Here is a 27,811-nt window from a genome sequence, read left to right as displayed (position 1 = left end):
TACCTGGCAACAAAACTCTTCTTAACAATATAATATGTCTGTCAAATCTTAACCAACTCCCAGAGCGAATATTATGTACAACCACATGCCACCAAGGGTTCTGCATCTGAGTTGTTGTTTGCACAAGCGTATGAATGCTTCAGCCATACACCAAATATGAATAAGCACATCTTTAATTCTCTCTATCAGAACACTTTGGGTAACAGAATATAGTTGCCAGCAACATGCAGTGAGACTGTGGTTCTCCAAGGAGTTCTTGTGCCTTCCAGTGATCCTGCTACATTGCAAAGTCCCAGAGAAAACTTGTCTCTCTTAGTCAAACCTGCACAAAGGCCAGAGGAAAGGATGATCATTTCAGCAGTTTGAATTTCTTCAGATGCCGGTGCACATCTTCCTTAGGGTAAGGGCGGAGGGCAATGCAAGTGGGAATGTTTTCAGGCTGTTCTGTCCACACTTTATGATCAATTCCATTTTGCTGTAGGGCCTCTGCTAATGCTGTCAGAGCACTCTCATCTGGTGCCTTTGAAAGGGAGGGAGAGACAATCAGACGGCACTCCAAGCAAATTACAGTGAATACTTTCATGATATCACAGCAAAAAAGTGTGGAAAGCAGACCGCTTCCATTTTGGTCAGCCAGAATGCACAGGAACCATAAAATATCAGATTTAATCAAACCTCTTCTGCAGCCAGGTTACCAGAGCTGGCCTTAATCTATGGAGTGGAGTCATTCGAGCTCTATGGGAGACATCTAATCATGGTTGGATGATTCCAGCTTCCAGGTGGGGCCTGGACTTCTGGAATTCCAACTGATTGCCTGACATCAGGTCAGTTCCCTGGAGAAAATGGCCACTTTCAAGAGCAAACTGTGGCATTACCCTGCTCAGGACCTTTCTTGTTCCCCAAACCCTCCCCTCCCTGGAATGCACCCCCAAACCTCCAGGAATTTCCCAACCCAGAGCTGGCAATCCCATATAACTGAGCAGCTGTGGGAATCCTGTGGATCCCAGCTACTTTACTTTGTAACACAGGCAGAAATTTTGGTCCAGCAAAGGAAGAATGATAGAGTTGCTTAGCAACCAGAGGCAAGTCATTTCTGTTTTTCAGACTAGTGGGGGGAAAAGGCTTCCAGGGTCACAAGATATTGGGGGTGGTGGGGAGAAGGGACCAATTTCTCCATATATTAATTTTGGCTTTCACCTTGGATATTACAACAGAGATAGTGTGTACCACCAACCGTACTGGGTTTGTAAATGCAACTCAGAGTCTGCATTTTATATATAATTAAGAGAATATGCTAGTTCAAATTTTACTTTGCCCATTTTCCACAAATGTACAAATGAGCACGTGCTTTGCATGCAAAGACTGAAAATGCCCGAGCCTTTGGACAGCCACTCTATTTCAGAGATAGAACAGAGTTGAAGTAGCCTATATCCTGGTTTCATGTACAATGGCTTTATGCATTGAGGGCCAGTAGCACATAGCATAATAATAATAACAACAACAATTTTTATTTGTATCCTGCCCTCCCCGCCGGAGCAGGCTCAGGGCGGCTAACAACATTATTTCATACATTAATCATACAATCAATAAAACTACTACATTGACAGTTTAATTAAAATTCTAAAATTAATAAAATATATACTGGTGCTATGATTACGTTTACATTTATGATGGCGAGTTCTTTAGCAGTTTCCCTCTTAATCGGTGAAGGCCAACCGGAAGAGGGTAGTCTTGCAGGCCCTGCGGAACTATTCAAGGTCCCGCAGGGTTCGCATTTCCTCTGGAAGTTGGTTCCACAGGCGTGGAGCCATGGTAGAGAAAGCTCAGTTGCAGGTGCTTTGCAACTTCACCTCTTTCGGCCCGGGGAATGTTCAGCAGGTTTTTCCCAGCTGACCTCAGTGCTCTCTGGGGTTCATACGGGGAGAGACGGTCCCTAAGGTAGGCAGGTCCTCGACCATATAGGGCTTTAATGGTAATAATTTGTAACGAATCCGGTATACAACTGGCAGCCAGTGCAGTTCGCGCAGCCCAGGCTGTATGTGACCCCACATTGGGAGCCCCAACAGCAATCTAGCCGCCGCGTTCTGCACTAGCTGCAGCTTCCGGATTCGGTACAGAGGCAGCCCCAAGTAGAGGGCATTACAGTAGTCTATGGCATCTGGATCAAGGTGGTGTGGCGGTGCTGATGTTGTTAGACCTGTCGGCTGCATTTGACACGGTCGACCATCGGCTACTGACCCACCGCCTCGCCGATGTGGGGGTTAGGGGGTCAGCCCTACAATGGCTCTCCTCCTTCCTTGAAGATCAGGGACAAAGGGTGGCAATCGGAGGTGAGCTGTCCCAGAGACGCACACTAGATTGTGGTGTGCCTCAGGGAGCAGTTCTCTCACTGATGTTATTTAACATCTATATGCACCCCCTTGCCCAGATTGCCAGGAGATATGGGCTTGGGTGCCACCAATATGCGGATGACACCCAGCTCTATCTACTAATGGACGGCCGGCCTGCCTGACTGCGTCCCAGAGAATTTAGACCAGGCTCTGCAGGCTATGGCAACTTGGTTAAGGCAGAGTGGGCTGAAATTGAATCCCGCGAAGACAGAAGTCCTTTGCCTAGATCGGGGCGCCCGGGGAAGAGAAATACCTCTCCCGGTCTTCGACGGGGCGCCGCTGAAACGGCGTGCCAGGTCAGGAGCCTGGGAGTTTTACTGGAGCCTTCACTATCAATGGAGGCCCAAATTGCAGCCACTGCCAAGTCAGCCTTTTTCCACCTGAGGCTGGCAAAGCAGCTGGCTCCCTTCCTAGAGCGTCAAGATCTGGCAACGGTATAATAATAATAATTTTTATTTATACCCCGCCCTCCACAAGGCAGGCTCGGCGGCTGAGTTCACCCTTTGCATGCTAAAGATCTCATATTCAACCTCCTATTTAAAAGCATCTCAAACAAGAGAGGAGGACTTGGGGGCAGTTGTGGGCAGGGCAGGCACAGCAGACAATAGCAGGCAGTTTCATTCGGGGAATGGCAAAATCTCTGGTAGCGAATATGCTATGTACCCTAGATTCCGGCCCCAGCAGCTCTTGTTTGGAGGGGTCAGAAAGGAGCCAGGCTAAAGGAGGCTGTGGTGGCACTGCTGCGAGTCACAGGACGACGGGCAGGCACCGCAAAGCAAAAGGGGAAAAGGCCTCCCCCTGGTCACAAAGTATGACATGTGAACATACATATTGTTTTACAACATTAATATGTTTATCCATGTTACAAACTAAAACAAACTGTCCTGTGGCCCCTTCAACCTTTCGTGAGTCAGAAAGCTCATTTCCTCAAATGCAAGCAGTGCACATCAATCGGACAACTACACTGATATTAAAAATACTGGGCAGCCCTAGAGGCTACTTTTCAACCATTAGGTAAAGCATGCGATAAATGCCCGTGTTCTTAACCGGCAAAAGGCAGAACAAAGTAGGAGTCAAGTTGCACTTTTAAAACCAACAAATAAAACTTTGTTCTACTGCTTCAGAGCAACACGGCTGCCCACTTGGATCTATCGGCAAATGGCAAGATTTCTGCCCAGGGCCATGCCCATTCGTCACCACAGCGACCTGGCAACCGAGAGAAACCCTCCCCCGCGCGCCGCAAACTCCGCCCGCCGAACGGCGGCTTTCTAATGACGTTGCCAGCCGTCTTCTCTCTCTTTCCCCGGCCTCACCTCCAGCACGACGGTTCTCATGCTGCCGCCCTGGGCCAAGTAGGTGCCGGTGTCAGGATGGTCGTAGTAAGCATGCGTCACCGCCAGGGCGGCATGACAGGCCTGTGCTACGAGGGCGCCCAAGGGCCACGAGAGCGGCTCACATCGGAGGTCCCCCCTGAGCACCACGTACTGCACTAGAGCGCGCACCGCCATCTTGTCGTACGGAGTACACAAGGCATGCTGGGAAAGTGGTTGCTGTGTTGTGCGGCGCCCGACGGAGGGCCATTGTCTTATTACCGTACGGAAGGGTGAAACAATGAAGGCAGCCATCTTGCTGTACGGATAAAGAAAAATCATTCGCTAGATATATAGAAATATATTTTGTTACGCGAAGCACCATTTCTGACCATAAACGATTTTTTCTTTAAAAATCTTGCGTCTCTGGATTCCTCCTCAAGCATAAGATGAGAGGATTCGTTGAGCGCAAGGCGTGTCGGGAAAAGGCGGTGCTTACGTGGGCCGTTGCTGATGACGGTTTTAAAAGAGCGGCGGGAGTTTCGAAGGCGCGCGCAGAAGGGCAGGCTGGGCCGAGGCTTCGTTTATTGATCGTTTGATTTATTTAGATCCCGCTTTTCTCCACAATCGGAACCCACAGCGGCTTGTCACATGGTTCTCTGCCGCTCTGTCCTTACAGCAGCAACCTTGTGAGGTAGGTTTGGCGGATAGGATAGGGTTGCCAAGCCCAGTTCAAGAAATATCTGGGGACTTTGGGGGCGGAGCCAGGAACAAGGGTGAGACAAGCATAATTGAACTCCAAGGGAGTTCTGGCCATCACATTTAAAGGGACAGCACACCTTTTTAAATGCCTTCCTTCCATAGGAAATAATGAAGGATAGGGGCACCTTCTTTTGGGGCTTATAGAATTGGACCCCCTGGTCCAATCTTTTTGAAACTTGGGAATTTTGGGGAGAGGCACTGGATGCTATACTGCAAATTTGGGAGATCCCCTGCCCCCACCTGGGGATCGGCAACCCTAATTTTGAGAGGCACAAGGTGAGCCTGGTCCCTGAAGATTAGCTGCAACAGTGGGAGATCACCAGCCTCACCTAGTCCACTATGTCAGGCCACCGGCCGAAGAGAAGCAGGTGCTAAGGTGGGGGCGGGGGGGGGGGGCTGCAGAACCTGGATGAGTTCCGTGGCTGCCAGGTGTCTGTGCAGTTTATGCAGCGATCAACTCTAGGCTTCTATTATTCTGGGTATACTTTACACCACAGCCTTGTAAAACAGGCTTGTGCTGTAGCTATGTTGTAGCATGGGATTAATGTTAAGAAATAGCGGCTTGTCAAAGGCTACCCACCCAGCTGATAGCAGAAATGGCTGGATTAATTGTCTTTATTACTAATGTTCTTCTGACATTTCTTTTAGCCAAACCTGACAATATATCCAGAAGAATAAATGGACACAAACCAGTCATTGAAATTGGGAACATTCAAACCATTTTACCTCCCAGTAAAAAAAAAAATCAAAGAGTCTCCAAGATGCAGTTAGTGAGTTGGCATTCATATTTGATGCTATCTAATTTGGATGCAATAAGTAGTGGGTATAGTTAGCATATCTCAAAAAGCCATTGTTCCTCCTTAGTTATATATGTTATTTGGATTCATGAGATTTTGCCAATTCATCAACAATTGGGAGTGGTTTACTGTTTTGACTGGATATTATTTTCATTGGTATTTTTTTAATATGTCACATACCTTGCTCTGAGCCTTCTGATCCCTCTGTAATTACTCCACACAGCCTCATACTTCTAATGTTTGTTATTTTGGATATAATTTTCTCTGATTGCTGAATGCGACGCCAGCCTCAGTCAAACTGACTTGCAAAAGCTTATATTGTAATACATTAGACTGGTTCCTCAAGCATTCCTTTCTCTAAGTTTATAATTTTTCAGGATCCAAAGAAGCAGCTGTGTTTCTGGATCTTGAACCAGCTAAGGAGAGTTTCTGGTTTCTCTTTTAAGAACTGGAACTGCAAAATGGGAGAATCTACAACTTCCTTGAGGAATGGTAAGTTGGGAAGTGTTGGAAATCAGTAGACATTCTGTTCTGCTTAGGAGCAGTGTGACTTCTGATTCTAATGAAAGGTTTTTACGTTTCCACTCTTCTCTGAAAGGGGAAATTTGATGCAGTGAGCACCTGAGCTGGTAAATAAGGAAGTAAGTGTATGCCATGTGCAATATGCATAACTGATGAACAGAGCACTTTTCATTCACCAAAATCACAAAGACTTGGGCAGTTTCTGTTTAATCATAACTTGGCATGAGGAGCTGGTTGCTCATTTATGTTGCTTGAGTCTTTTTCATCCCTTTCATCTTTGTGTCTGAAAGTGGCAGTAAACTACTGGCTGTTAGAATGGACCACCCTAGAACAGCCTTCCTAAAACAGTGGAAGTCACAAAGAATCTCATTGGTTGCAAGATACAATTGGATAAATTTATGGACATGATGCTGTAGCTCATCAGGATCTGAAAAAAAATCCATTACCTCTTTTTCCTTCTTGGAACATCTTCCTCTTATGCTTCAGAAACTGCAATAATAAAGATGCCTTGGGAAGGACCAACTTGATCCCTGTAAAATTCCCTGCTGTGAGGTTCTGTTGTGCTTCATACTCAGGCAGATGTGCCTATTGGCCAAAAAAAAAAAAAATCCAGATGATCTTCTGGCCCTGGCACCTTGGTGGTGCTTGCTTCCAATCTTTAGAATTCTCTTCAGTGTAAGGTGCCTAGCGCTTTCTTTATGGTCCACTGTGGCCTGCATTATATCATTTATATATTTGTGTTACTTACAGTCTGCCTTTTCCACTGAAATGCAAGGCAGCTTACACCAGGGGTGTCAGAGCAAATTTAAGTTAGCCTTTATTGGCATAAAATATATAGATGAATATATCAGAGCAAATTGGTTTAAAAAAAAGATAAAATGGAACGATTGCATACATATACATCAGGAAAAGCATAAACATAAAACTATTTTTATGAGATCCTCTGCCTTTAAAACAGAATAAAGAAACTTAGCCACTTTCTCAGTGACACTAGATGAAGTATCATTCAAAAGATTATAGACCTTAAGTGCATCAGAACAATCAACCACGCTAACTAAAAGAGGATGAGGGCCCAAGCAACTGACTGTCATCTACTTCCTTCTCCCTCTCTCTTGCTTCCTTCTTCATAACAGCTTGCTTTGCAAGATTTGCTCAATTGGACAGGAGCTGCAGAGCAAAGCCTCTTTTTTTTTCTCCATTGGCTGAGGCTCCTTGAGGAGGAAGGGGGGGAGGAATAGCTTGCTTTGCCAGGCTCTCTCAATTGCACAGCAGAGCTACTGAACCAAGCCTCTCTTCCTTTTATTGGCTGAGGCTCCTTCCCCTCCTGGTTCCCTGGGGAAGGAAGGAAGAGCCAGAGCTTCCTTTGCCCAGTTCCCTGGATTGCACAGGAGAGATATAAAGAAAGAACCTTTAAGACCAATGTGCTAATGTTTTAAGCTTTTTTAAACAAATCTTTGTGTTTGTGTCCTTTATAAAGTTTATATCTCTGCTACCTAATCTTAAATAGGTACACACATGGCCCGGTCCAACATGGTCTGGCCCAACAACATCTCATTTATGTCAGATCCAGCCCTCATAACAAATGAGTTTGACACCCCTGGCTTACACTGTGTAAACCAATGCAACCAACTGGATGGAACAGGATTCAGATTGCAGAAGTCTAAAACCAGCATATGTATTGACATGGCAAGTTAAGCAATGCAGAAATTACATAGTAGAGTAATAAATGCAGCAACAGGTAGTGCATACTATACATGGTAATATAGTAGTCCTTTTCCCATTATTAAAACAGCTTCCCAAACCATTTCACTTTAATATAGCCCTCTTTGTAAAAATACTCTCCTGGATAATTAGGTTTTGTGTCATTTCCATAATATTGAGAAAGTAGGAGCCTTCCTGACCTCATTGTGCAGTTGTTGATGTTGCCCATTTGCAGGGTGACACCTGCAAAAGACACTGATCAGGTGGGCAAAGCTGTTGTGGCAGAGCATAGGAGGAAATGTGGTTTGTATGTGACAGCCAGTACCTTGAACATGGTAAATGACGGGCAGCCAATGGAGTGAATGCAGAAATGGGAGTAATATGCATGTGCTGCTTAGCTCCTGGTAATAACCAAGGCATTCTACACCAACTCTCAAAAGCAGAGTTTTGTAGCCTAAATTGCAGTAGTCTAGCCTCCGTGTTAACATGGCATGGATCCAGATAGTTAGACTGACCAAGTCACGGGGGGGGGGGGCACCTTCTAGGCCAGAATAGGTTGGAAGAAAGCAATTTTTGCAGCCGCATTAACTTGCTTTACCAGGAGTAATGTTGGATACATTATAACTACTAGGCTCCGGTCAGGAAGGGTCAGCTGAACCCCACTGAAAGAGGGAAGCACCGTGTTCTTCAAGATATATGCCTTCCCAACCAGCATCACTTTGTCTTGTCAGTTTTCAATCTCAATGTATTTAATGTTAACCATTTAACCACAGCAGTCAGGCATTGGCTCAAGACTGCTGCATCACCAGGAGATTTAAATAAGGAGATACAGAGCTGGGTGTCATCATATTGATGATAGCCAACCCCACCCATAACTACAAATGATTTGTCCTAAGGGATTTGTTTAGAAGCTGGATCACATGGGATATAGCATCCTGCAGAATTAAATAAATGATCATCGCTTGAGTGCAAGACCTTAGCATGGAGTGGGAAATGGGATTCAGCCTCCCTACTCCAGCATCACATCTTTAGGAGTAAGGGCATGTATCTCCCAAACTGTGCTTATATTAAATTCATTATGGAGCAAAGAGATGTTTGGTCAATATGGATAACTACTCATTATGTTGTTGCAGAGAGAGATCTCTTGTACTCTCTGCAATGGAAAGCACCCTTGGCTGCCCTTCTCAATCTTACTGGCCCAAGAACTAGACACTTAAAAATGTAAAGAAGATGGCCACCAATTAAAAAGGCAGAGCAGGTAGGCAGAATAGATCTATATATTGTATTCTCTAGTCCTTAACTTCCATACACGACAGAAGCTCAGCTACAGATGCAGTGATTTCGGGGACTTGTCAGATAACAAAAAGGCTAAATTATTATTGGTCAAAGGCTTTTAATTGGGGAGAAGAGTGCGAATCCAGTAGTGGCACAGAAAAGAGTAATAAGAGCAGTGAAAAAGAATATGTTGTACGGAATCGGGTTCCTTAAAGAGGCAGGAGCAAACTCTTTCCTTATAAGGAATACCCTTATATCTGCCTTTCAAGACAGCCAAAGGGAAAAGATTAAATCTGGCAAGCATAAAGGCTCTGCAATATAAGGGATTTGTCAGGTTGGAAAAATACTGAGCCATAGAATCCTGTGCAAAAGAGAGGCCAGAATAACATGGGGAGCAAACTCCAGAGCTACTAGCCTTGATTATGTGGGTTTCAATATCCCAGATCCTCCTTCGGACAATCTGAAATATGGCCCTTTCATCAGAATTGGCCAAGGAATCTAGATCAATTCCGATGGATTTAATTTTGGACACTATAAATTGTTACCATGTTGAGCTGTAAAGGTATGCAGGGAGGAGAGTAATAAGACTATTTGAAGGAGGGCTAAAATGAAGACGCAGCCAATACTTTATAGCAGATGACCACGCCCGTGATTCAATAAGATGCAGACCTAGTTCAGCACAGAGTAAAATAAGTGACGTTATTAGGTGGTGATTTTTAGGTGGTGGATGTCACCGAGAAGTGACATTCTCGGGAGTTGATGGGCTCTCATTCCCTGGAGGTTTTTATACAGAGGCTAGATGGCCATCTGACAGCAATGAAGATCTTGTGAATTTAGGGGGAGGTATTTGTGAGTTTCCTGCATTGTGCAGGGCATTGGACTAGATAACCCTGGAGGTCCCATCCAACTTTGTTTCTATAGGTAGACCAAAAATCTTGCACAGGAAGATAGAATTAATGTTTTCAACCTCTTTAGAGAAATTCTGGATCCACACAGGTATCCCATACAGCTGACTTGAGATAACTGTAGCCTAGAAAATCTGCAGGGCAGCTGGAATGAATTGGGTACCTCTTAGATGGAAAAATGTGTTATAGCCACAGTCTTATTCCTGTCCAAATTAAGAAAATGCTCCAGTTGATTGGAATGAACATAAGAGAAGCCATGTTGGATCAGACCAATGGCCCATCCAGTACAACACTGTCACACAGTGGCCCAAACACCAGGTGCCATCAGGAGGTCCACAAGTGGGGCCAGAACACTAGAAGTCCTCCCACTGTGCCCCCCAAGCACCAAGAATACAGAGCATCACTGCCCCAGACAGAGAGTTCCAACAATACGCTGTTTTGTGCACCATTTTAGGTTGAGAGAGCCAGTTTGGTGTAGCGGTTAAGTGTGCGGACTCTTATCTGGGAGAACCGGGTTTGATTCCCCACTCCTCCATTTGCACCTGCTAGTATGGCCTTGGGTCAGCCATAGCTCTGGCAGAGGTTGTCCTTGAAAGGGCAGCTGCTGTGAGAGACCCCTCCAGCCCCACCCACCTCACAGGGTGTCTTTTGTGGGGGAGGAAGGTAAAGGAGATTGTGAACTGCTCTGAGACTCTTCAAAGTGGAGGGTGAGATATAAATCCAATATCTTCTTCAATATCTTCTTGTACTGAAACAAAACACCAAGATATCTAAGCAATTGACCTGTTCAATTTCTCTGCCCTCTATTCTTCAGCTAAAACACTTCCAAGCTGCCCTTCTCTGTGTTCCATCTTTTTTCCATAGGTGTCTTATCCCATCTGGAAAACCTTGAAGCTTCTAACCACCAACAGGCAGTGAAACAAGGGGAAAGGGAGCAGCATCAAAAGAAAGTGGCCAAGCTGAAAGCAAGGATCCAGGAGCTGAGACGCCAGAGAGATGAAATTAAGGCCAAACTGAGCATGAGTTGCCCTGGGGTAAGTGCAAAGTGTGCATTTATGAACATATGAAGCTGCCTTCTACTGAATCAGACCCTCTGTCCATCAAAGTCAGTATTGTCTACACAGACTGGCAGCGGCTCGCCAGGGTCTCAGGCTGAGGTTTTTCACGCCTATTTGCCTGGACCCTTTTTAGTTGGAGATGCCAGGGATTGAACCTGGGACCTGCTTACCAAGCAGATGCTCTACCACTGAGCCACCGTCCCTCTCATTATTCCCTCCCTTGCCCAAGGTCCTAGATTAATTATCATACATCAGGAGTAAAACGGTAGGGTGATGTTGTGTGTGCATAGGTGGAAATTATACAGACAAAGATAAGCTGAAAAGTTCAGATTTTGTAGTAGCTTGATCTGAAAAACAGAGAAAATGTGTATCTGAAACAGCTGTGAAAGAAAAGAACCTGGTTGGGTATGAGGAGATGCAACTGGTGATTCGTAATCTGATGCCTCTGTTCTGTGGGTCTGCTGCAGTTGGGAAGGTGTTTCTCTAATGCATTGCCATGATTACTGAATTATCCAGGTTCTTCTTCTTGCCTGTCCCATGGCGCTCGGGATCTGTTTATTTATTTGCTTTATTTATAGCCCACCTGTCTCACAGAGAATCAAAGCAGGCTCCAGAATAAAAACAATGTATTCATACAGCATATGACATTCAGTGAACAGAATTAAAAGACACTGGGAACAACCAACCAACCCCTCCCAGGCTCTTCCATTCTGCTAAAATATTCAGTGCTTAAGGCTATCTTAAAGCAAAATGTAGACAGGCAAAGCCTACAGATGGGTAATGAGTTGGAGCAATGGCTAAAGGTCTTTGTCCTCAGGACGGCAAGGTTTTAGTTTGATCCCCCAGGGACTTGCCATATTAGAAGTCACAAAGGAATTCTTCCGTGCACAAGGTGGGCATGTGATGAGATCAGACTGGGAGGAGTGGGGTGCATCCTTTCCCTTACAGATTAGCCTCACTCATTAATCATTTGGAGCTCTGTGCTTGTGGCCCAGAATGCACGGGGGTGTTTCTGTGAGGAGGGACTTAATAGACTGATGGACAGGCCTGCCTATGAAGTGATGGCTTGGAACCACTTGTCTCCCAGCCCCTTCCAGTTATGAGTCATGATTCTTTTGAGTGCCAGCCTGCAATTTCAGTGCCAGCCAACCCACGAAAAGCCTGTCATCGTCCTGCCTGGTTGCCATTGTTGGGTAATTGCCTGTAATTGTAAGTGGTAACGATCTCTGATGGCTTGTCACATGAAAGCTGATAACAGCTTTTTTGACTGTCAAGCAATTATATTAGTCATATGAGGCTGCAGGAAAGTGTGAGTTTGCTTAACCGGGCTGGAGGAGCATGATGGAAATTTGGTTAAGCTATTTAACTGAGCTGTGCATTCCAGTCTGTTCCTGTCCAACAGGGAGTAAACAGATCTGATCTCCTGATTGGGGAAATCAGAAGTGACTGTGATATTTAACCTTTTCTTTCTGTCTTACTGTTCAGCAGGCAAAAGAAAAGAGTGTGGCTTGGATCACCAGTGTTTCTGTGAATGAAAGGATTTCTGCCTGCAGAACATGACTTTCTCATTGCAGTCCAAAATATCCACCTGAAGTGCTGCTCCTTTGGAACAGACAACCCCTAAGAACAGTGTGTCTGTTGGGGAGGAGAGGTGGAAAGAATCCCATCCCGTGGGGAAAAATCCTTCCATCTGTGGAAACACTCCTATGGATTCAAGCCTGTGTCTTTACCTTGGGTGGGCCAAATCTGTGGGCCATTTCATGCAATAAGAACTTTGCTGCTCATATTCTACTTCAGAAAAAGAAGCAACGTTTCTCAATAGCCTGTATCTGATGCATGTGCACTTGATTGACCTTCTGGCCTCCTGAAAACTCCTCTTGTGCTGCCACCAACCCTCTCTTCTGGCTGCCTTATAAATCTCTGCCTCTGCTTTAGGCTGCCAGTCCTTGTGTATAAAGTTAACCTGTATTTAGGGCTGCTTCTTTCCCCTGCTCCTGGTATCACTCTCCCAACTGTGTACACACACCTATTGTCTGCCCCTTCTATATCGTCCTGCTATGCCATTCCCTGTGTCTGGTGTGGCCTTCCCATGGAGGAAGCAGTGTCAGTTGAACTAGTTTCAATAGGGAGTGTCAGGCACACCAATTAGTAAAGGCTGAACTGAGCCCCTTCTTGTCTTTCTGTAGTTCACCAAGGGCAAAGATTCCATCCCAAGTGCTAAGACTCCCCGGGCTTCAGGCGCCAGCACACAAGCTATCTTGGAATGGAAGATGAGCAACATCAAGAATCTGCTACAAATGTTTCATCTGACAGGTACCTCCCTCTGACACATTGAATGCTCAGTTCCTGGCCTTGTGGTTAGTGGCCCTATTGTGCCCCCACACACGTACACACACACACCCCCCACCCAAGATCCAACTCTGACACTGCCAGTAGCTGTTAGCCACAATGGGTAAATGGAACCTCAGTGCTTGGAGAAGGTACCTCTGAACGATAATGGCCGTGGAGCAGCAGCAAGAGGCATCTTTGGCCTCCTGCCATGGGGCTGGGGTCATTTCATTGGCCATGATGGGAAATAGCATGTTGAACTTGATGGACTGTTGATCTGATCCAGCAGGGCTACACTCAGGCTCTTGCGCTGCTTATTTATTTTTTATAATCCCTAGTATTTGTTGATAATCTCTGGTGTGTTATAGTCATGATAGGGAGTCTTCCATTTAATGTTCCTTCTCATAGAACAGCAACCAGATTTGGAAACTCATCTTCTTCGGGCACTGGTGGAACTCTCAGCCAAATGCCATCAAGGCTCTCCAGGACTTAATGCAATTCCGCAGGGCCTGCAAGGCAGGGATGTTCTGCCAGGCTTTTGGTTGAAGACAGCAACAGTTTCCATCACTTCTGGCACGCTCCTTTTTTCTCCCATCTTTTTCACTTCAGGCTCCTCACCCTGCTCACAAGATAGCAACACAGTCCAGAGTGGGTTTAGGACCGAATTAGAGATGCCATCTAGAGCCTATTTAATTATATAGGAAAGTCAGTTTTATTGATTTTAACACTGTTATATTGATGTCCTTAACTCTTGTTGTGCATTGTCCAGCACCCTGTGCTCTCAGGGCTAGGACGACTCATAAATCTAAACAATAAATAAACCAGGATGCCTTTCTGTTTCCAAGGCATCAGTGGGAAACTGACCAGAGAAGGAGCCTGTCTGTGCATTAGCACTGCTTTTGAAGGCACTTACCTGGACTCCTATTACCTGAACCTGCGCATACGGCGACCTGTCCTGATCCAGCGCCACACAGTCCCAGCCTTCATCCCCTTGAAACAAATAGCTGACGAATATCTGCAGACAGACATCAAACGCTTCTTCTCTGTGCTTTCCAGTCACCTGAACGCTTACGTCGGGAGGAAGTTCCAGGCAGAGCAGTTACAGGTAGGAGCATCCCAACTGGGCATGAGAACTGATGTCTCTCGAGTGCACTCCAACAAAATGTGTATGTGTGTGTGCATGAAAAGAGGAGGCAGATCTCTTATTCAGCTGCATCTGCTTTTGTCTGTGCAGCTGCTGAATCCATTCAGTTGAATGATCTTTCAGAATACAGGTATTACTGAGGCCCAGTAGTGCAGTCACTATACACTGGGTGTCTCCAAGAGAAAGGCTCAGATGTCTGCACATGGCTGCTTCGGGCATTAGAAGCAAAGAGCAGATGCTCCTGGTCGGCAGCCAATGGGGCATATTTTGAACAGAGCAAGAGCAGATTGGCCAGCAACAGCAGCTTAGTCTGTTGACTCGCTTTGACCACAGCCAAAAGATCCCCTGCTCAAGAGACTGTGCGTTTTCCCTTTACGCACCTCAGCTACTCACCCCCATTTGTCCACAGACCAGATCGGACTGGCAGACTTCTGAATAAGGCAGGCTGGAATTCTGGACAGAGCAGAGCAGTCCACACATCTAAGCTGACATCTGACATTCTGCAGTCTTTTGCCTGTTAGAGTGCAAAGGGTGATGAGTTTTGTGTGAGTCTGAGGAGTGGGAAATGTGTGTCTTGGACTGGCTCCACCACACTTCTCCCCTTCTTTGCTTGCAGGAGCATTTTGCTGCTTTCCTCGCAGGGCCCTTGCAGGGAAATTCTCTCTACAATCTGTTGGAGTTCAGCTATGGTGTGGAACCGGAAGACCAGACTTTTCCCTTCTTGGCCAAGCTAGCATACGGAGACCCCATGTGCATCCTCCCAACAGAAGTCAGTGTGGCATGTAAAGGTGAGCAAACTGCTGGATGGGGCTGAAAAGACACCTGAATGGCTTAAAACAATGACAGTAGGTTTGCTAAGAGCCCCTTTCATGTTTATACTGTCCCCAAGTTTCCCCTGCAGATTTTCTGCCTGCTCTTGAAATACAGCTGTGTGCAACAAGCCATTGGTCTGAGGCCCCTTTTTTGCACTGGCTGAGACTTGGCAGTAAGCCTGTTGACAGAAGATTGCCTTTATTCCCTGCAGTTGTTCCCAGCTGGCTTGTGCTCATACTGCGTGAAAAGTATTTGTGTTGATTTTTTTTCTGAGTGAACAAGCTCAGTTTTTGGTCTTCATGGAATAAATACAAGGCTGTTAAGGTTTTTTTAAACACATTTCCTTCTTAGGGTGAATAGGGTGTATTTTGTCAACCTATGAAAATGGGTTTCACTATTTTAATAGATAGCCTCCCTCACCCATCCCTGTGGCTCTGGGAGAATAAAGAGCTGACCAGCCAGAAAGCATTACAGGAAAGTGTGAAAGGGAGAAGGGAGTGAACTGTTTGTTGTGCATTGATTTGGTAACTCTCTCACATACACACTGGTTCTTTTCCACCAACAGAAGACGCTGCGGCTTCCAAGGCAGAGATGGCAGCCAATCATCAAGCTTTATTCCACGAGAAGCCGCTTCATGAGGTCTTCAGATCCTTCAGAGACTCAACAGAAAACCTGAGTCAAGCAGTTCTGCTGGAGTTGTCTGCTTCTTCAAAAGGCGTGCCTTCAGACCGTGGCAAGGCTGCTGCTGTGTAATTCTTGTAGAGAACTGAGATCTCAGCTGGCGGCTCTTTCCTGCCCAGAAGGCCTTTCTGCTGTGTGTGTTGCTGAAGGGCTTGTCTTTTCTTTGATTGCAGCCATCACTGGGAGGCTCGTTGATCCATTTTCCTCATAAACAAGCATGCTCTTTCAAAGATGCAAAATGAACACTTGGACAAAAGAAAACAAGCAGACCTGTGGGGGCTCAAGCAGGCTCTCCATCCGCTGTTGGTTACTGCAGGAGCAGCATTTGTGCCTGCACTCTTCCTATAACACACATCGGCTCCTGTTTGCTGGAATTCCCATAAGAGAACCAAAATGTCTTCTGCAGGCATCACGGGAGTGTTAGTACTTCCAGCATGGCTGGTGTGTGCTCACACTTGTATGGCTAAGGAGGGGTGGAAAGTCTTTGGGGGGTGGGTGGCACTTGCCCCCAAATGGGTCACTGAAATGCCATCTGAAGTACCCCTAAGGAGTTAGCTGCTTTTACGCTGGCACAAACAATTTTAGAGAAATTTCACTATGGGTGTGATGCATTATCCCAGCTCTGAAAAAGCTGGTTCTCTTTTATCCGTGCCCTGACATTCACACGGCCCCAGCCCTGCTGCCAGGAAAGGCACTGCCGCATACGCGCAAGAGGAACCTTCAGACTGCTCATGCACATGCTGGGCTGGGGTGGGGTGGGGCGGGTGCAGTGCATGCCCAGCCATTCAGACAGCCAGGGAAGGCTCCCTACATACAATTTAGAGGTTTGCTACCTGCAAGTTCCCAGTAACTTTTTAATCCGCTCCTGAGACAAGGTAGGTATGGGTGGGACTCAGGAGACAGATATGCTGGTGTGATCAAGCACCTTAAATCCGGATGGGAGGTGTGGCTAGGTCGGGGCCAAAACTCTGGGGTGATTGCACCCTAAGAAGCATTCTCAGTTCAAATATTTCAGTTTGTAAATCATAATGACATCCTCTGTTCACATTGCGATAGGACTAAAATGGAAAGGCCACATTTATGCTATAGATTTTTGCAGAGCTCTTATTTACACTATAGCATTTATTGATATATTTTAAAATTAATAAACAGTAGCCAGTTTAGCTCAGAAGTCTGCCTTTTTCACTCTTCCTTCGCTTAACGGCAGAGGCTCTGATAGTTTGCCAATTCAACTGTTTCTCCAAATGTGTAATGTGCAGCGGCTCGCCATTCTGAAACCACGATGGTATTTATTGCAGTTAAGAAGTTCCATGGTACAGTTTTATGCTGTCCTGCTGTACTGACTGGCACAAATATTTTTAACATTTTGTAATTTAAAAAAAAACCCTGGAAACTGGACTTCCTCTTGCTGGGAGGAAGGGGGATGTGGCCTCCCAGCAGTCGTTTTTCCTTGACCAGCAACTGGGACCAAAGGTGTCTTTCCTCTCCCCTCTGTAGTTCCAGGGCAGGGATAGCGTGAACATATGAAGCTGTCTTATACTGAATCAGACCCTCTGTCCATCAAAGTCAGTATTGTCTACTCAGACTGGCAGTGGCTCTCCAGGGTCTCAAGCTGAGGTTTTCCACACCTATTTGCCTGGACCCTTTTTAGTTGGAGATGCCGGGGATTGAACCTGGGACCTGCTTACCAAGCAAATGCTCTACCGCTAAGCAACTGTCCCTCCCCTAAGATGGTATTTTTGGGGAATTTTAATACCTTCCCTATTTTAATTTCGTTTAGTGCATTTTTAAACAGCCAAGACAAAAACAATCCCTTGGTTCAAAATGGACAGGTGCAAGAAAGATAGTGACAAGAGAGTCCTGAAATGGCAGGGGGGCTCTCATTTTCTCAGCCCTTTTGATCCCCAACAGTTTAGTTAGCCTTGCACTGATTCTTCAGTAGCTCTTCTCTGAAGCCTTGTGAAACTCTTCTGTTCATCATTTGGTCAGGCTTGAAACAGCTGGCCCTGGTATACATTGCAGAGACCCAGCTAGGTGAGGGCAAGGATCCTGGCTGGGGCCAGTCAGAAATATAAAGACAGGGCCGTAATGTTGTGCCTTTCTTGAACATCTTGCCAGCTGCTTCCCCATCCCAGCTGTGTTCACCTTTTCTGCAAGTATGAAAGCCTGGGCACGGCCAGACATTGGTGCCGAAGGGCAAGAAGCAAAGGGCTGGTATTATAGGGCTGAACTGCCTCACTCTTGTGTGGTCTGCTCTTCTTTTTTTCTTTTTAAGCAAAAGGCCTTGCGGTCCAGCAGCCTACATTGTAAGACTACGTAACCCAGAATTTCAAGACTTGAAAGCATAATTAATCTGGTAGGCAATCCTGAGTTTGCGCCGAGTATCAGATGGCATCTAATCGAGCTCCACGTACCCCAGGGTTCTGGTTAGAATATCAGTAGCCCCCTGACAATAGGTCGCCCCCCAACCAGCTGAATTAGCCTGCATTCCACTAATCACATCCATCTTCTCTCTCTACCCCTACCTCTCTATTACTGTAGCCCTGATCGCACGTCACAGTGAACATACATTCAGTATGCGAGCATTTTATTTATCTTTGCATTGAGTAATTCTCATGTCATAGCATATGTACAGTTGTGTGATTGAAACCTCACTCGCAGGTGCTTGTCCCAATTTCAATTCTAAAAAGAATGCTTGTTGGCACTGCAAGGTTACAGGTACCGGTAGAATGTAAGTATTCATTGTAACATGTGAACGGGGCTTATATTATAAGTATTTTTAAAGCATACTTTTTTCCTCTTTACTGATTGTTTGCTGGAGCCCTGTCCTTTAAAAGAAGTCTGCAATGTCCAGGGCAAGGGGGGCCGGGCTGTGGCTCAAGCCTTTCACACATATTGTATGGCTCTTGAAGGCTCCCTCCTTCCCCATCAGCCATCTGTAGAAGACATTTCTCTCTAAATCACCTCTAAGCCAGCGGCTTGGAGAAGGCATATAAAGTTAAAGTTGCTTTCTTTCCACTTCTCCCTCCCCCATCTATTTTCCTTCCTTCCTCAAACATCTGATGCTCATCTCTTGTGGTTCTCAAACATCTGATGTTTATTCTATGTGGCTCTCAAATTAAACAAGTTTGGCCACTCCTGGGCCAGGGCTACTGTGCAAGAGCAAGCTAAAATCCATTTCTGAATCCTGTTGTTTGCACTTCAGGGACCCCTCAACCCACCCACCCCCCATACAATACAACCACTTCCCACAAAGATAACAAGACAACACAGCAGAACTTAAAATCCAACTGATTCTATTTGAGAAACTAGAGAAATAATTACAATTTGTGTGTGTGTGTTCAACATAACAATTGGATGAAGGCAGTAATAAAAACAGTCTTCGAACATGCCTTATAAATCTCTTCCTTTCAAGCAAGAGCAGAGGTGAGAGCAGCAAAAAAAGGTGCAAAGTGCACTCTGAATGAGGCCCCCTGCTTTTAGAATTAAGACACGATTAAAAATATAAAGTTAATCTGTATCTTTTATATATATATATATATTTATATGTTTTAAATAGGACATCTTAGAGGCAAAAGAGAAAAGAGATTGCACTCTTTTCCCCCTTACCTATGGTGATTTGGTGGCAAAGGTGAGCTTACTTTAAATTACTAAAAATAAATCCCAAGCGTGCCCTTGTGTGGCTTCCTCTCCCGCACAGCTGCTTGCTGTTAACACCCACCCTGAGATTGCAATTTATTTCAGCAATAAGCTCTAGGCCAAGGTTAGGTCTGTGACAAAAGCCACAACACCTGCCTCTCGTTTTAACTAAAAAGATAGATGCACAGCGGGGATATTGGGCAAGGCAGTCCTACCTGAGCAATGCTGCACTGGAGATTCAGCCTCCCCTGCCTACATTCAGCCCCAAACGTGCGCAAGGCCATGCCCTTGTGCAAAAGACCAGAGTCTCTCCTGACAAGCTCCCTTTCCCCCTTCCCCACATCTACACCAAGATGCGAAGGCAAACGCCAGGAAGAGCCCCTTAAATACCAAACCTTCAGAATAAAGGAGCAGGCAAAGGGAGCGGGGGGTGGTTTCTCAGAAAGCTAAACGTCTGTGGTCACTGTTTTTGTAGCTGTCTCCCACCTGGAATTATTGAGCGCTGAAAACCGTGTTGCCTTTGGGGCATCCTTGCTTTGGTACCTGCTCTGACTTGTAACCTGCCTGCAGAGAGCCCAAGAGACGTCATGAGCTGTCTACCACCTGGTGAGGCAAAGTCACAGAGGAGCCATTGACCAAAGAGCCTTGCTTGTCTCGCCCTTTCATGAAGTAGGTCAGTAGTTCTCCTTTGCCCTTAACATAGATGGGCCCTCGGCGCACAAAGCGGAAACCATATTCCTTCAGGACCAAGTGGGTCTCTTCCACCACCTGCAGGGGACAAGATCATACAGCTTTGCAACCACTGGACAAGATGGGCTTTCCAACCAATGATCACCTTTTAGTTCGTTTTTTTCTGCTGTCTGGCAGCACCTCTTTTCCTAATAGGCTGGCTGACAGAGAGGAGACTGCAGCCTTACAAAGCTCTTGCCATATCCTGGAATGAAATTGGGTGCGGGGGGGAGAGATCCTGAGGTAGATTTCTGCGTGGGTGGCAACCCCTGATGCAGAAAAAGTCTTTAAGAATATTTTTACCCTGCTCTTCTCCCATACTAAGGACTCAACCCAACATGGCCACTACATGGGTGATGAGCCACAAAGGTGTCCCAGGCTGGGGCTGGTTCTTCTGATGGAGCTCAGATGGCCACAGGCTAAGGGCCAAGTCTCACCTAGGCCTGAATTACCTGCAAATAAGTTGCTAGATTGGAGTGCTTCCTATTTAGGACCTGAACTCCCATCTTCTCCTGCCGCACAAGCAGCCAGTTTCCAAGCTACCCTGCTGTTACCTGACAGGAGAAGACCACCACACCCCAAACTGTACAGCACTGATGTTCATGAGTGATCTTTCCCTTGCTACTGCCACCACCTTCCTTTTCACTTTTGTACATTTACATCCAATGAAACCTTTTTTTTGCTGCCCCAGCCCACAGACTGGGAGGGTGCACCTCACCTGAATATTTCCCATGACTCCCGTGGACTCCATTCGGCTGGCCACGTTCACTGTGTTCCCCCAAATGTCGTAGTGAGGTTTGCGGGCACCAATGACTCCTGCCAGCACTCCTCCTTTGTTCATGCCTGTTGGCACCACACAAATAAGCAATGTTCCAGTTAAGTGCTCAAATCTACAATCACCATGACCAGTTTAAGATTGCCGGGGGGGGGGGGGAGTGGTAAAGAACTTGACAAGCCCTGAGGCATCAGACCAAAAGTTCATCTAATCAGCAAGCCCACAAGCAAGGAAATTGTGATATGCAGGGATACACTGCCTCTGAACATGGAAGTTTAATCAGCTATCATAGCTAAGACATGTATATAAGTGCATCCTCCATGAATTTGTTCTTTTGTAAGCCAGTGGCTGTCACCACATTACATCACAGTGAATTCCATACGCTGGACTCCCCCGACCTTTTTGACCCCGCTGGCATCTATTGAATTGTACAAAGAGGGGTCACAGTTATAGAATAACAGTTAAAGATCAGTGAAACTGTTCCAAATGTGTATTAAAATTCTAAATTTATTTGCATAAATTATGACTGCAAATCACTTATCTAGATTCTCGGAGGTTCATTAATGAAATTAGGATTGAGTCCTGTGCCAGAACTAGTGAATGATCATGATTGTGAACAAAAGCCAAACATGACAGAAGTCAGACAATATAATTGTAGCGCAACACTTGGCATCCATTTGAATTCTTGGAATCATTGAGCAGTCCATTTGTGGAAGAGGACAATCCAAATCAAGGAACAAAGGTTTAGTTTCAAACCTTTACAAATTGCTTTTACCAGGAATTTCACACTCTTTACCCTATCAGCAATTATGACAGCAAGACTGTGCTAACAGAATTATGGACACAGACTGGCCCACTATTTGGAACTCTCATTCAGTTAGATCTCTGATTTTTTCCTACTAAATTTCAAACAGTAAAACTGATGATACATTGGTACTAACCTCCCACCAGGCTACATCGTATTTACCCTTCTATAAATCTGTGCTCCAGTAAAAAATAAAGCCAAATAGCAGATTATCTTCACTGCTGGTGGCTGTGTCCTGTTTTACAAAAGTTCTGGTGTCAGATTAAGGATCACATATTCCAAATAACAAATCTTTCACTGGCATTTACCCTGGAGATGTTTTTATTAGAATTTGGGCTTTATAACATAGCAAATAAATCACAGGCTGAATTAATCTCAATATTGTTGTCTATAGTGAGAACCACAATAGCTGCAAACTGGAAAAATGACTTACCTTTAAATATTCAATCATGGTATACTAGGTCATATTTTGGTATTGTCTAAAATAACAGTGAACTTGGCAATCCCCTTTTCAGAAAGAATCATAATTTTGTTAGTGTCTAGTATCCTATGCTACAAATTTTGTCAGAAAAAGATATTTTACCTTCTGAACCCTGATATAAAGATATGCTATTTTGAATGGCGAAAACTATATTTATAGGAGCTTGCAGAATGGCAAGATTACAAAATTTGTGATCTTACAATTTTGAATATAAATTTTTAGTATTCATTGTATTATTTTTGTCTATCTGATTTGTTGTGTTATTTCATTTTTAATATCTTTATAATACATAAAATACTGGATTTTTATTAAAATCTTTTTTTAAAAAAAATGAAGGACATGTTCCTGGAAGTCTTCATCTGGACATTTTGGATATTCTGGATATTTTGAATACCTGGATGTTTTCAGTCAATATCAATGAACTCTCTAGAATGTGAATTCACTTAAGTGTGTTGTTTCAAGTTCATTGAGCCTGATATTTTATAAGGTGCATTGGTGCCTATTAAGTTGGTTCATATAAATTGATATATTTACCATCTAGATAAGTGATGTGCAATCATAATTGATGCAAATGAATAATGTTAGTGTGCATAGTGATTTTTTCTAAAGTTTGCGCACACTTGGAACAGTTTCATTGATCTTTGGCTGCTACTCTATGGAATTGCAATACAGGGCGATGGGCAGAATCACAAAATGGCTACATCAGGATCTGGAACCTATCACAAAAGGTCAAAGTGAGGTTCTTCCTGACTCTCTTAGTAACTATTCAGCACTTAAGGCAGAAGCTCTCTTTAACAAGATGTCCTTTAATCTGAACAGACAATCAGATGCCCTGCTTTGCAAACATCCACCTAAGCCCCTCCCACTTTGCAAAATCACTTAGTGAGCACCAGAAAAGGTGTCAGTGAGTGCCATGACACCTGCAAGCACCAGGTTGGGGGCTCCTGCACTGCAAACAGGAATATTTTTGTTTGTTTGTTTTCTGAAGTTATTGCCAATCAATCAATGTGTGTCCAACCTCAATGATTAAAGGGAGAAGGATAAAAATGTCTATCCACTTTCTCCACCCCATGCACAAAGCTTCCAATGAGCTCCCCCTGATTTCCTTTCAGAGGTGGATTGAGCTCATAGTGAAATTCAGCATGCATACATGTTTGCCCATGCATACACAACCCACAAGTCTGACTTGCCTATTCGCAGCATGAAGTTATTGAAGGACTGGTAGTTGATGTTCATCAATGTCTCTTTCATGGCTAAGGCAAAGTCAGCAAGATCCGCTAAGTGCTGCCAGCGCTCCTTATCAGAAAGCTCTTCCTTCTGAGGATAGCAAGGGGAAAAGAACAGAACAGCTAGACACCAAAGAGAGACACGCCGAGTTTGAGCTGCAGGGGAATAAACTGGCAGCAAGTCCTGATTGAAGCCCAGGATATAGCCAGAGGTCACATGATGCAGCCACCTTGCTGAAGCAAACCCGCCCTGGGGTCTGCTCAGTGCCTGGATGGGAGACCACCTGGCAACCCCTCGACTGCTATCTTGAATTCCACAATGGAAAGAAGGTGGAATTTAAATGCAATAAATTTTGAAAAATATGCAATCTGTATATTTGGGTACCCCCCCCTCCAGTTCCCTGTTAGTTACTCTGTTCTTTCTTACCTTAGCAGCATTATTGTATCCATTGGTGTTGACGTCTGGCGTCACCCCAGAAGCTGCCATGTATGTGCTGCCAATGGTTTTGATCTTGGTGATACACCGGAACTGGGGCTCGTCTAGGAGCTGTGCATATCAGAAGGCAAAGGGACACCTCAGGCCCAATATTACTGTAGGCATCCACTGACCTTGCTACACAAAAGGAAGGCTAGTCCTGGCCCCCACCCCGAATGTCATCAGTAAAAATAAGGGGTGTGCTTAAATTCACATACAATCTACCAGTGAGTACACTAATAAAAAGACTTTTTACACATAACCTGTTTTTAGAAGGGGTTATATGCAGGGTTGTCTTCTCAGGTAAGTACAATAGACAAGGCAGGTCGGGAAACAAATGGAACACTAAGGACCAGTACATATACTTCCCTGGCCAACAATACCCTTCCTGTGGTGGAAAAGTGGGTAGAAGTGCCCCATTCCAGGAAGCTGGAACTGAGTCTAGCTGGAGAAATCCTTCCCCACTTTGCAAAGGAATATGTAAAAGTTTGCGTGCCTTTATGTAATAAGGTAAGAGAGGAGAAGCCCAGGTTGAGGAGTTCATGCCATTAGATGGATGCACATTCTTCAACAAAGCATCAAAGCAGCAAAGTTATATTCTAACTAAGAATAAGGCCCATTGAAGAGAAAAATACAATGGGCTATAGAAAGAGGCTTTGGACAAGTGCCTCCCCACCGTTGCTGTCTTCCCATCCACACAAGCGAAGGCATTCATCCCACCCCATACCTCAAAGGGAGCTGATCTCTGCCAACTGGAGAGTAGTTGTAATTCCAAGTGATCGGCAACAGTTGTTCCCGAGGAGGAAATGGCTGGTTTGGATGGTGCAGTGTATGGCACTGTACCTGTCTCAAGTCCCACCCCCTCCTCAAAACCCACCCTCTCCAGGCTCCACTTCGGGAATTTCCTTGGGCCAGTTACACATTTCCAGCCTAACTTATCTCACAGTTTTGCTGTAAGGATTAAAAGGAGGAGATGAGAATTGTGTATTCAGGACCCCATTGTGGAGAAAGGTGGGGAATAAATGAAATAATAAATATAGCTGAAGACTGGAGGCAGATACAAGGTAGACTGGCTGGTGAATGGGAAGGAGAGAAGGAAGCAAGGAAGGATGACAATATGGAGACTGCCAAAAGGAGGAGGAAAGGAAATAGTATTAGGAAGAGGATGGGGGTGGGGAATGAGGTACTGCCCACAATCCAGGAACACATAACTGGGCCATGTTTTTTCCAAATACAGGGTACCAGGGAGAGAAAAGGAAGAAAAGGTGAAATTGGGGGGCTGTGGAAAGAAAGGTATGTTGCTTGGTTGGGGAAGGTGTGAGGCAAAGCACCCTAAATTTCCCTCAAGGGTTTGCATTATTATTAGCATGCCTGTTTTAGCTTGCAGGTGCCCATGGTTTGGAGCTTCCTTCAGATACCATCCTTAATTTCTTTCAAAGATTCAATAATGTGGTAATTGATTAACTGTGAGAACCTGTGCTCAGTTGTATAACCTGATGGGAGCGGGGATCTGGAGTGGATGTTAACATCTTCTGGAAAGTTCCATCAAGGGAGATTCCTGATTAGGTCAGAGAAACCACATGGTGCCAGAGAGCAGAATACAAGAATAAGGCAGAGGAATGTGATGTTACTTTATGCTTGTGCCACGCTAGTATGCTTTGATATGTTATGCTACAATCATGATGGACTGCAGTATATGAAATACTTTTAAGTTACAGCTCGGATTCTTATGCATCTAATACCAGATACTAAAAATATTAATAGAAAAGTTAGGGTTAGACCAAGTCCTATGAGGAAAGGTTGAAGGAGCTGGGGATGTTTAGCCTGGAGAGGAGGCGGCTGAGAGGTGATATGATCACCATCTTCAAGTACTTGAAGGGCTGTCATATGGAGGTTGGTGTGGAATTGTTTTCTGTGGCCCTGGAGGGTAGGATCAGAACCAATGGGTTGAAATTAAATCAAAAGAGTTTCCGGCTCAACATTAGGAAGAACTTCCTGACCATTAGAGCGATTCCTCAAAGGAACAGGCTTTCTTGGGAAGTGGTGGGCTCTTCTTCCTTGGAGGTTTTTAAACAGAGGCTAGATGGCCATCTGACAGCAATGAAAGTCCTGTGAATTTTGGGGGAGGTGTTTGTGAGTTTCCTGCATTGTGCAGGGGATTGGACTAGATAACCCTGGAGGTCCCTTCCAACTCTATGATTCTATCGTTTTTAATATTATAGCTAACCTATAGAGACTGTATTGCATAATGATGTCCTTTTTAAAACTTCTGAATAAGGCTTTACATATTTTTACAAAGGCCTGCTTTATTTGTGTGCCTTTAACCTCGAGGACCCACAGGGCTGGTTGCTGCTCCGGCAAGGAGTGGTGACCCTTGGGGGATCCAGGCATGGGTCTCTGACAGGAGGTGAGAAGGAAGCAGGAACACATGTGAAGCTGCCTTATACTGAATCAGCCTCTTGGATCATCAAGGTCAATATTTTCTACTCAGAATAGCAGCAGCTCTACAGGGTCTCAGACAGAGGTCTTTCACATCAATTACTGCTTGAATCTTTTAACTGGAGATGCCAGGGACTGAATCTGGGACTTTATGCATGCAAATCAGAGGCTCTTCCACTAGGCTGCAGCCTCTCCCCAAAAAGCGCTTTCAGGGATAGGAAAGTGGAAATAGTGGGGAGGGGAAAATGAGATGCTTTCTGTAGGTCCTTGCAAGTCCCCTACTTGTCTATTCTCTAAAGCTAAAAAAAAAAAAACCCTGCCAATCCTTGCTTTTCTTCACCTCCCTGGAGCAAGAGGCACTTTAGAAGACCCCACGAGACATCACCACTGGGTCTCTGGGAAACACCTATTTAGAAACAGCTGCCTATATCACAGAAGGGTACTTGGCAGCCATTTTGGAATCTGGTCCCCATTTTTCAGTGGTGCTTGTTCCCAGTTCTCAACGTGCATAAATGTCTCACAGGCACAACATCATTAGGGATCATCCCTGCAAAAATGTCTCTCTACAAAGAGGCAAAAAGAGCCACTGCAGTGAGGCTCTGGCTGCCTTAGAACCAACTGACCACTCTACCACTTCTGCAGACAGGATGGACTCACTGCATCAAAATCTGAGATGATCTCATTGAGGAAGCGCAGGCACTCGATCCCACCATTGTTGATGCTCTCCTCCGTGTAGAAGTCAGCAAAGTTGGGGAGAGAGGCAAACATGACACCGATCTCATCGTAAGACTGGCTGTACAGCTCCTGCACAACGAGGGAAGAGGGAGGAAAGAAAGAAAAGAGGCGCTGACACAATTCAGGGGTAACACTTAACAGTCATTGAGAAGTCCTACTGTAAAGCTAACTTTTGCATTCCTCAGCTGGAGTTCCCAGCCAAAGGCAGATCCAGATCCTAAAATGAGGATGTACAATTGACCCCCCCCCGCATTATCTTAATTTTATTTATTTAAAATATTTATTTATACCCTGGCTTATCTCTTTAGACTCAAGATGCCTAACAAAAAACAAAAGGTTGCAAGACTCAAAAACATACCCACTGATAAGATAAAATTTGTGTGCCTTTAACCTCGAGAACCCACAGGGCTGGTTGCTGCTCCGGCAAGAAGGAGTGGTGACCCAAGTTAAAAAACACAGCCAGGTCAGCCAAAACAGTTCAGTCTCTTCCAAATGCCCTCTGAAACTGAACTGTCTCGTATGCTTCCCTGAATGCAGCCACTGAAGGTGCCCTCTGTGCCCACTCTGGCAGGCCATTCAAGAGCACAGGCTCTACCACAGAGGAGGCCTGTGCCCTAACTTGCCAAATTGACTATCCTAAGGGAAAGGCATAACAAGGAGAAGGCTGTTTATGCTATCCCCATTAGACACAAGAGATGCATCTGGGATTCAGGAGCAAAAGTGAAATGTGCAATCCCTCCCATAAACCCACAAGAATTGCCTTACAACAAAGTTTGAGTCCAGCGGCAACTTTAAGACCAACAAAGTTTTATTCAAGGTTT

At 45.1% G+C, this 27,811-nt stretch overlaps 3 protein-coding genes across 4 annotated transcripts in view; 1 reads left to right on the top strand and 2 right to left on the bottom strand.

The window, feature by feature from the left end:
* Positions 1-155: 155 nt before the first annotated feature.
* PTRHD1 (peptidyl-tRNA hydrolase domain containing 1) lies at positions 156-4,411 on the bottom strand. Its single transcript, XM_060250304.1, has 2 exons — positions 3,704-4,411; positions 156-520 (listed from the first exon to the last, which is right to left on the bottom strand). The coding sequence occupies exons 1-2, from the start codon at positions 4,040-4,042 to the stop codon at positions 350-352; spliced, it is 510 nt and encodes a 169-aa protein (XP_060106287.1). The 5' UTR covers positions 4,043-4,411; the 3' UTR covers positions 156-349.
* Positions 3,944-16,857, top strand: CENPO (centromere protein O). 2 transcript variants are annotated; one of them, XM_060250281.1, is made up of 7 exons: positions 3,944-4,394; positions 5,637-5,751; positions 10,527-10,696; positions 12,907-13,033; positions 13,894-14,153; positions 14,809-14,980; positions 15,571-16,857. In XM_060250281.1, exons 2-7 carry the CDS (start codon positions 5,721-5,723, stop codon positions 15,756-15,758), a joined length of 948 nt encoding a protein of 315 aa, XP_060106264.1. In that variant the 5' UTR covers positions 3,944-4,394; positions 5,637-5,720; the 3' UTR covers positions 15,759-16,857. The 2 variants fall into 2 exon arrangements, with proteins under 2 accessions (XP_060106264.1, XP_060106274.1); XM_060250291.1 differs by lacking the exon at positions 3,944-4,394 and having other exon boundaries at positions 5,603-5,751.
* Positions 16,858-18,964: 2,107 nt separating this feature from the next.
* The window catches only part of ADCY3 (adenylate cyclase 3), a 118,795-nt gene continuing 109,948 nt past the window's right edge, over positions 18,965-27,811 (bottom strand). Inside the window, exons 17-21 of the mRNA XM_060250182.1 lie at positions 26,913-27,059; positions 23,769-23,888; positions 23,306-23,432; positions 20,773-20,897; positions 18,965-20,093 (exon numbers count right to left, since the gene is read on the bottom strand). Of these exons, the coding sequence (XP_060106165.1) occupies positions 19,911-20,093; positions 20,773-20,897; positions 23,306-23,432; positions 23,769-23,888; positions 26,913-27,059 (702 nt within the window). The 3' untranslated portion in view covers positions 18,965-19,910. The remainder of the gene's footprint in view (positions 20,094-20,772; positions 20,898-23,305; positions 23,433-23,768; positions 23,889-26,912; positions 27,060-27,811) is intronic.

Source organism: Heteronotia binoei, chromosome 1, assembly GCF_032191835.1.
Source record: "Heteronotia binoei isolate CCM8104 ecotype False Entrance Well chromosome 1, APGP_CSIRO_Hbin_v1, whole genome shotgun sequence".
Taxonomy (NCBI): domain Eukaryota; kingdom Metazoa; phylum Chordata; class Lepidosauria; order Squamata; family Gekkonidae; genus Heteronotia; species Heteronotia binoei.
This window is presented reverse-complemented; position numbering and strand designations above follow the sequence as displayed.

What these genes read in the sequence shown, in the direction of transcription:
- PTRHD1 (XM_060250304.1), bottom strand. Translation starts at nt 4,042, where the DNA reads ATGATTTTTCTTTATCCGTACAGCAAGATGGCTGCCTTCATTGTTTCA. An exon ending in TGAGAACCGTCGTGCTGGAG is followed by an intron (nt 521 to 3,703) that starts GTGAGGCCGGGG and finishes TCCCTTTCAAAG; the next exon opens with GCACCAGATGAGAGTGCTCT.
- CENPO (XM_060250281.1), top strand. Translation starts at nt 5,721, where the DNA reads ATGGGAGAATCTACAACTTCCTTGAGGAATG. An exon ending in TACAACTTCCTTGAGGAATG is followed by an intron (nt 5,752 to 10,526) that starts GTAAGTTGGGAA and finishes TTTTTTCCATAG; the next exon opens with GTGTCTTATCCCATCTGGAA. An exon ending in TCCAGGCAGAGCAGTTACAG is followed by an intron (nt 14,154 to 14,808) that starts GTAGGAGCATCC and finishes CTTTGCTTGCAG; the next exon opens with GAGCATTTTGCTGCTTTCCT.